This window comes from Sparus aurata, chromosome 4 (assembly GCF_900880675.1).
Source record: "Sparus aurata chromosome 4, fSpaAur1.1, whole genome shotgun sequence".
NCBI classification, from domain to species: domain Eukaryota; kingdom Metazoa; phylum Chordata; class Actinopteri; order Spariformes; family Sparidae; genus Sparus; species Sparus aurata.
The window spans coordinates 2254308-2263092 of NC_044190.1; the positions used below are offsets into that span (position 1 = coordinate 2254308).

At 39.5% G+C, this 8785-nt stretch overlaps 1 protein-coding gene across 1 annotated transcript; it reads left to right on the forward strand.

Moving 5' to 3' along the window:
* Positions 1-456: 456 nt before the first annotated feature.
* ccnd1 (cyclin D1) lies at positions 457-8655 on the forward strand. The gene is made up of 5 exons (XM_030415508.1): positions 457-1198; positions 2581-2796; positions 3287-3446; positions 4418-4566; positions 7034-8655. The coding sequence occupies exons 1-5, from the start codon at positions 1001-1003 to the stop codon at positions 7187-7189; spliced, it is 879 nt and encodes a 292-aa protein (XP_030271368.1). The 5' UTR covers positions 457-1000; the 3' UTR covers positions 7190-8655.
* The last annotated feature ends 130 nt before the right edge of the window (positions 8656-8785 follow it).

Consider the following 8785-nt stretch of genomic DNA (forward strand, 5'->3'; position numbering starts at 1 on the left):
TAGAACTGATTCTTTTTCACTCAGTGTATTAAACAGAACAAACAAACAAACCATAACTTTTGAAACATTGTGGAACTTTTTTTACCCCTCAGACATCTGACTGAATGTTTAGGGTATATGTGCACTCCTATTATTGTGTTCAGTAATATATATTTTCAAATGGAAAACAAAAAGTCCTAAACCAACTAGGTAAAAAAGAAAATGTTGCAAAGTGCTATTCCATTGCTGTTTGTTTCATTTCGGGCCCTTGCATCATTCAGACACTAAGGAGATGTTAACTTAATCCATGCAGGTTTAGGGTTTTAAGGCCTAATAGGGGTATACTTGGAATGGGCCATTGAGTCTTGTGTACAGACAGAGGAAGAAAGACAGGGTGGAGGCCCTTATCGCCCCCTACCGACGCTAAACTGCCAGCCTCCCCCGGTCAGCTCTCCTCCTCGGGGACAGACGTCCCCCAGACTCGGCCCCGGACCTCTCGTGTTCTCCTCAGACGCTACCAGGCTATAGGAGGAGGGGCAGAGCGGGGACAGGCCTCCCCCTCTCTTTATTATGCAGGCTATAGAAGCCCTTTCTCGCGCGCCCCGCAGCAGACAGCTTGTCTCTTTGATCCTCGACCTCTTAACAACAGCTGACGTCATCTCGCGCACCCACCCACCTCCTCAGCGCGCTCTCGCCGACAAACTTTACTTGTGTGTCCGCGCGTGTGTTCTTTGTATGTGTGTGCATGTCCGTACATGTGCGCGTTTGGTGAGCGCGAGGCAGGGGTTTTTGTTTAGCAGGGGAAGCGATCTGTGATCCAGACAGAAGGCTCGCCGCACACCGGAGGAGCAACAGCACGCTGTAGCAGTAACCCAGCGATAGGAAAGTGATTTAAAATTACCGGACTACAGTCCTCTGTCTACCGGGGACTGTTCCTTGTGTGTGTTACTGTGTAGTAACATTGTGATACTAAAACTGAGGGTACCCACGGAGATAAAAAACAAACCACAATTAGCCTACTATGGGGGACCAGCTGCTGTGCTGCGAGGTAGACTCCATCAGGAGAGCCAACCAGGACGTCAACCTGCTCAACGACCGAGTTCTGCACACCATGCTGAAGGCAGAGGAAAACTACTTACCGTCGCCAAACTACTTCAAGTGTGTTCAGAAAGAAATTGTACCTACAATGAGGAAAATAGTCGCCACCTGGATGTTAGAGGTTGGTTTTTAGCTAATTTTCTTGAACTTTCCTCTTTGTCCGAGTTTCGCTGCTGACTTGTTAGTTAGGCTGTCTCTACGCTTATGTGCATTAGCTAAAACACGAGAAATAAGTCCTCATGTGAAAATTGTGAGTCGTTAGAATTGAATGTCTGTTATTTCAATGTGCATGTTACATAAACGCTCTGGAAAGTAGCCTATGTCCTAGTGCTGGGTGGTCCTTCGGCTATAAGAGGAAATATTGGCTACAGCCTGCCCAAAGTTTCCACCGTGAAAAGGCCTGCCTTTGTCATCGGTTATTTCTTAGAATAGGATTATATTTTTAGAAGGTCAATAAATGTAATTAGCCTAGGTTACATGGAGGAAATATTCAAAAATAACACCAATGTACACGTATGCAGTCTTGGCCTGTGCCAGTATTGCGCGCCATCTTTGTTGTCGCACAAGAGAAGGATTTTAATATCATTAAAATCTATAACAACTGCAAAAATGTCAACTCGGATAAATAAGCCAGAAATGCATCTATATCATAAGATGGTTACTCACTGACTACTAAAGCTTGTTCAACTGGTATCAACTGGGGAAGTTTGTTTTGTTTCACAAGACCTAGTCCTATCTGAAGATCGCTGAGGAAAAAAGGAATTTTTTTAAGTGCGAAATTATTAAAATAGATTTTATCATTCGGGTTTGATAGACTTGATGTTTTCTAACATTAACGTGGACTTTAGGATTTAATTCTTTGTAGATTTATATTTTTTATTAATTTCTGAAATTGTGCATCAGAAAGGCGAAGAGTCACCTTCAGCACGTGAAAAAGCCCAGTCTGAGAAAAGATTATTCCTTTTTTTAATTAATTCATACGTGTCACAATTCGACACATTTTACCCAGATCCGACCAGACATTCTTTGAGGATCATTTACATGTGAATTGTACACACACTGATATTTTTTAAATATTTATAAATATTTTTTGAAAAGATGACGATGTTCAAATTGGAGAGAACCTTGCATCGACGCCACCTCTGTGTCTCAGTCAAAACTAGCCGCACACTAATTCCAGACTGTTTTCATTACAGCCTCTGACTTGCTTATTATATAGATCGGACTTTAAATGTATTTATTTGAGGTTAAACATGTCTTTCGTCGTAAATTGCGTGTTACACATGACATTTAAACTCTGAACTCAAATGAATTAGATGCTCAAAATGTTTATTTCAATTTCTGTATGGATGATTGTGGATAACACTGCTATCATGTGCAAACAGCTGTGCACAGAACAAGACTACATAACCACTGTGTGCTAAGTCTTAATAAATCACATGAATGGGGGAATTTTCTTGCAGTAATTGACAGCAACCTCTATGTGCTTTTCTCACCTTCCAGGTCTGCGAGGAACAGAAATGTGAGGAGGAGGTTTTTCCACTGGCTATGAACTATTTGGACAGATTTTTATCAGTGGAAACAACCAGGAAAACAAGACTACAGCTGTTGGGAGCTACATGTATGTTTCTAGCATCCAAGATGAAGGAGACTGTACCCTTAACAGCAGAGAAGCTCTGTATCTACACGGACAACTCGGTCCAGCCTGGAGAGCTGCTGGTAATTGAGTTCTGCAGACACGGATGTTGCATAACACATATACAGTACATGAGCAGCATGCACCGGAGACCACATGACCAGAATATCAAATGTTTGTAGTTCATCTGATTTGTAAGTGACATTGTGGTTGGAAAGTATAGATTGCATTGAAATTTCATAGATAGATTTTTAGAATAACAAAGGAGGAATATAGCTTTGATGCAGCAGCGTCTGAATGGCTGCCTGTGACTTCCTTATGGCAACTAGAAGGCCTACCTGCTTTCATGAAAGGTTTCAGTGACTGCCAAGAAAACACTGATTCACAGCAGCACCTAGTGGCCATAAGTCCGAAGTGCAGGCTACCGGCAATGAAACTGAACAGAAGAACTGCAGATACACTCTTGTCTTTAGTGTTTGATAAATATCACAGCAGATATAGCAGGAGTCATTTTTTTCTCTACAAGTAAGTGGGTCAGTATGAGTAAATGCCTCTGGTCTGGTCCATCCACAGCAAATGGAGCTGCTGGTTCTCAACAAGCTGAAGTGGGATCTGGCTTCAGTCACACCTCAAGACTTCATTGAGCACTTCCTGGCCAAACTGAAGATCTACCAGTCCACCAAGCAGATCCTCAGGAAACACGCCCAGACCTTTGTGGCTCTCTGTGCTACAGGTAGGACAGTCAGCAGAGCGAATAGACTCATAACAGGCTATTGTAAGGCTAATGGCTCATGGCAGGCTGTAACATGAACCTGTATGTTATGAACAGAAAAACGAAAAATGCTGGAATAAGTTTCTGTCTGCAAAATTCAAGTTTCCGTCGTTGCCAGTGAGGGAGTAAGCGCATGCTCGATGGATCGACTAGTTTGGTCTACTACATGGATGTCAACAAACGTTATGTAGCTGCTTGCACAAACACACTGTTTTAACCACTTTTTTATTCAATGTGAGTCATAAACACTACAGTGCTGACTTCTTAGTGTCTGCTCATGCTGCATACCTTTTGGGGTGAGATTTGGAGCATGTTAAGACGCTTAAAACACAGTGTAAAGTTCTGACCCCATGCCGTTGGCTGTCACTGCTAACTCTCCGTTCAAGGAGCTCTGTAATGGTTGGACCAAAAGTGTTCGCGTTTTCGGTACTGGCTAGTCAAGGGTAGCTTGAGCAATGAAGCTGCATGTTTAAATTGACCAAAGTTCTCCTTTAAGTCTGCTAAAAGAAGTCTGAAGAATATTTACAGTATTTTTCACCTAAATATAAATGTACTGAATTGGCCCTGTTGCTATATAAGATTTAGGGATTTTTTGGACTCGAGTAACACCAGTTTGGATTTCTAGTATTTGCCCCACTTCAGCCTAGTTTTCTGGTCATCTGTATCATGCTTATTGTCATAATTAGTTAGTAAATAGGCTTTTTATTATGTTATTATTTGTGGGAGGACAGCAGGAATACTGTCTGCTTGGCAGTTGGTTTGTACTTGTTAAATGTAAGGCAAGGCCTAATGGATGGAATACAGAGTCGGAGCGTGTTGGTATAATGATGAATAGTTCTGTTAATTTAAAGACAAGTAAATATAACGTAACCATTGTTAAACTGCGCTCTAGATTTTCCATGTTGTAACACATGCTTGTGCCATTTCCACAGATGTCAACTTCATCGCCAGTCCTCCATCCATGGTGGCAGCGGGCAGCGTGGTGGCAGCTGTTCAAGGTCTCTATCTGAAGAGTCAAGATGCCTCTTTGTCATCACAGAACCTCACCAACTTCCTGTCACAGGTCATTCGCAGTGATCCGGTATGCAAACACTTTTTCTTCCAAACAGATTCATGTCACTGACTCTTGGGAATTTGGATAAAACAGGTTTTAATTTTGAAAATAAAAACTTTGTTGAATCACAATCTGAAGGAATATCATTATAGACCAGGGTCTTGGCTGTTCAGCAATGTACCGGTGCAACCTCCTCATTTTGTATTTTTCTTTTTTCATAAAATAGGCATTTTTCCAGTTATTACTTTGTTTTTGTCAACACCGTCACACACAATAAAAAGCAAACTATTTTTTATTAATTTGGTCTAATATGTATTTAGAGTTTTTAAATCATTATCTGGCATTCTTAGTACACATATATGCTGTTAAATGTTGAATATTCACTTTTGTTTATTTTTGTACTCCTTTTAAAAGATCTAACACCATACAACGTTTACTTTAAGCCTAAATAGAAAAAGTAATATTTTTTTATTAAACAAACATATTTTCATATTAATTGAGACTATTACTTTAATAACTCAACAGCACTGAAGAAACATATTGTGAGCATGTTAATTTAAAACAAATAAAACGCCCTCTGAAGGTGGTGACTTTAGAACTGACGGTGGTGACAGTGGCCTCAATACAACATATGATTCCAAAATGTATACAACTCAAGTCAATGGCTTTTTCCTTATCAATTTTATTATACTATTTGGTCCAAAAATAACAATCCTGAGCACTGTGATGAACATTTTCAAGGAATATAAGGTACAATTAAGCAATATCATTATTAAAAGTACCCCATCCCCATATCATCAAATATCAAATCATCATAGTAAAAAATAAGGTAATTACCAGTAGGAATAACACACAATGCATTACTGACATCATATTAAACTGTCATCTCGTGTCCCCTACTCATAAAATAATACATCATATTCTTCTGTAAACTGAACTGTAAACTGTATATTAGACGTAAAAAACTGCTATAGCCTGCCTACTCCGAGCTAGCTCGTGTATGGCCTGATCCACTGGACTGTCTGGGGGAGTTTCTGGGTGATCTGAGCTTTTTTTCTTACATTCTATTGATACTTGTCTACATTTCCAAGCCTTTCTCTGACTTCTCTTTTCTCTTTCATTCAAGTCATTGATATTTTTTTAACTTCCCTTCTTCCATCTTTTTCTTTCCGTTCTGAGGTATTCCTCCTTTAACTCTGCATCACTGTGCGTTTTCTCTCTACGCTTCTTTTGATATTCCCTGTTTCTTCTCTTTCTCTTCTCCACAGATAGCTGCTGCCTAGCTATAACTTCCAAAAATACATAAAGTCAAAGTTGAGTGTAATGACTATAAAATTGGGGGGAATTACAGTGAATGTTAGATTTGGTTAAATGTTGTCATGTCATTTTCATTTGGCTTTAGTCATTGTCAGCCTACAAGGGATATTGTATACTATGTAGGTAGGTACTAGGTGCACTATGTGCATCCCAAATGACGTAAGCCAAATGAACATTGCATAATAGTGAATTGAGAGAGAGGGAAGGCACACCTCATCCCCTAGGGTTGGACCATATGGAAGAAATATAGGGGGGATTACATAAATAAAAATATAAAAGAGATGAATGATTATTAATTAACATTACAGATCAACAATTATATTCTAGCCTCCGTTAAGGACCATTTGGAGGTGACGGTGGTGACGTCTGACGGTGGTGACAAAAACCTACTCTTTCACATGACATGCATGAGTTGTTCACATTAGCCATCTTTTTTCCCCTCTGTTGCTAGCTACTCAGACCTTTTCTTTAAAAGTAAACATTTATGTCATAATCTAATAAAATATTTTTATACAAAAGAGACGGTGTTGACATGTTGTTGTGGTTGTGACAGAAGCAGTGTCCAAAAATATGAACAAGTTTAATAAAAAATAGCAAACTTACAGGAGCTTGAGTGATCTTGAAGCATGCAGTAGAGCTGAAGGTTTGAAAATGGGGTCCTCAGGAATATAGTTGACCTTGAATTTGCCAGATTTTATTGCTTTTTATGAATATCTGATGGTGGTGACGAATATGTGGAACACATGTTGAGCAACCACAAAATAATAGTGAATAATGCTCAAAACTCACTGTTTGTAGTTTTTAATACATATTTCACTGTACTCTTTCATGTGGTAAAGATATTATTCAATTGAATTATTACTTTTTTTTTTTTAATCAAGATGATTATCTCCTATCTGAGGACAACGGATTTAGTAGGCAATGGGACAGCATATCATCATTAAATTAATAAAAAATAAAAATAAACCTATAAAAGAACCTTACATATGTGCAAAGGACACCCTGATTATAACCTTGATTCTTTTTATTCATGAAAATATTATTAATTTCCAACAGAATTAGCACTTTTCTTAGTAGGACATGTTTTTGCCAAAGTTTCAAGAATCAGTGATGTGGAAAAAGCTTTTAATGTTAGCAGAATGATGGTGTTTACTCATCGTTGATTGTGTGGTTGCAGGACTGCTTACGGGCATGTCAGGAGCAAATAGAGTCTCTGCTGGAGTCCAGCCTGCGGCAGGCTCAGCAACACAGTAGCACAACAGAGACCAAACTTGTAGACGAGGAGGTGGACCTATCCTGTACCCCAACAGACGTCAGAGACGTCAACATCTGAATTGACTGACGGCTATGTCGCACGATGAGCTGATGCTTGAAGGAAAGTAGTCGACAGTGGTTGGTGAAGGATGGGCTGGGGAGGAGGTGCCCCTTCCCCATCTTCCTGGGGGGCTGCTATAATGGCTGACATGCCACTCACATGCATGCTGTCCCAAATGACCGCCACGATGGGACCAAGCGCACCCCTCCAGCCGCACAACAAACCCCAAGTTACATTTCTTGCCAGTGTCCTCTGCCATGGCACATTACAGAAATGTACAAGAGTGAAAAGAAACTAAATACTGTTGGCCTGCATGAGCTTGAGTTGAAGCCACAAACCAGACATTTTAGTATATATTTGTTGTTATTCCCTCAAATATTAAACTAGGAATCTTAAAATTACCACAGACTCATCTTTCCTACTATAACATTCCAAAATGTCATGCACAGTACGTCCATGTTGCTGTTTTCAGGTCTGTACCTGAAATCTGACTTTTATCAAAGGAAGAGGCTTTTTTCCAATTTCTCCTCTGTCACATATAGAATGATTAGACTGTGTGTCCAAGCTCCCGTGTTTGTCTTGTTGCAGTGCAGACATTCATTAATCCATGTTTGATTATGTTAGTCACGTATTTTATATAATTTTACATCAATTAGTGTTATACCTCTTTTCTTTCAATTTTTTTGTTTTTTCAAACCAAGTTATTGGGTGATGCTCCATTTATTTAACCCCAGTGATGGTGACCTGCTTATGTTAAGGTTTGGGCAAATGTGATTCATTGTACATTCACAACATTCACTTTAACCATTTCAGTTTGCTGTTATTTTATAAGATCAAATCAATGCACAACTCAGCAGAGCAATCCAGTCTGTTTTTTCTTTCTTCATGAAACTACGCCTTAATCATTCCAACTTTATTTTAAAAACAAAAAAAGCACTTTTGGTCAGCTGTGCTGGTCTTTTGAAATAATCACAGTTATAAGGTTTGTAAAGCAACATGAAAATGGAATGGAGGTTTACGCAGGAGGTTTTTAGTTATGGAGAGTCAGAGCAGTGCCTGCAGACAGTGGCTCCTGGTGGCTGTACTGTTGACATAAGACATGATTTTGCACAAAGGTAAAGGATGTGGGCTGCATTTCTTGGGGACTTGCCAAAAAAAGTGGAGAGCAAAGCTGGCAAGAGCACAGAGGGTTTGAAAGGGGGCAAAAGTGGCAAAAAGGGTGACGGCTCAGCAGGGGGATGAGTCTTAATACTGTAGAGTTTAAGTCAGGGTTCCTACACAGGTAATTAAAGTTATCTAGGCCTAGGCCTTTCTCTAAATCTAATTCTGGAAGAAAGTGCTGAGTTCTTGAATTTTCCAGCTGTTGAGATGCCCTGTCATTTAGGTTTCTGATTGTACATTAAAGATAGAGAGTAGGAGAGAAACACTCCTTGTTTTCTGCTGCTATGGAAAATAAATCCCAGCTAAAAAGATGACAAACAATGCTTTTCTGTATGCTGCAACATTTTTGTTTGAATTGTGTGTGTGTATATATATATATGTATGTATGTATGTATGTATGTATGTATGTATGTATGTGTATATGTATGTGTGTGTGTGTGTGTGTGTGTGTGT

What these genes read in the sequence shown, in the direction of transcription:
- ccnd1 (XM_030415508.1), top strand. Translation starts at nt 1,001, where the DNA reads ATGGGGGACCAGCTGCTGTGCTGCGAGGTAGACTCCATCAGGAGAGCC. An exon ending in TGTGGCTCTCTGTGCTACAG is followed by an intron (nt 3,447 to 4,417) that starts GTAGGACAGTCA and finishes CCATTTCCACAG; the next exon opens with ATGTCAACTTCATCGCCAGT. An exon ending in AGGTCATTCGCAGTGATCCG is followed by an intron (nt 4,567 to 7,033) that starts GTATGCAAACAC and finishes GTGTGGTTGCAG; the next exon opens with GACTGCTTACGGGCATGTCA.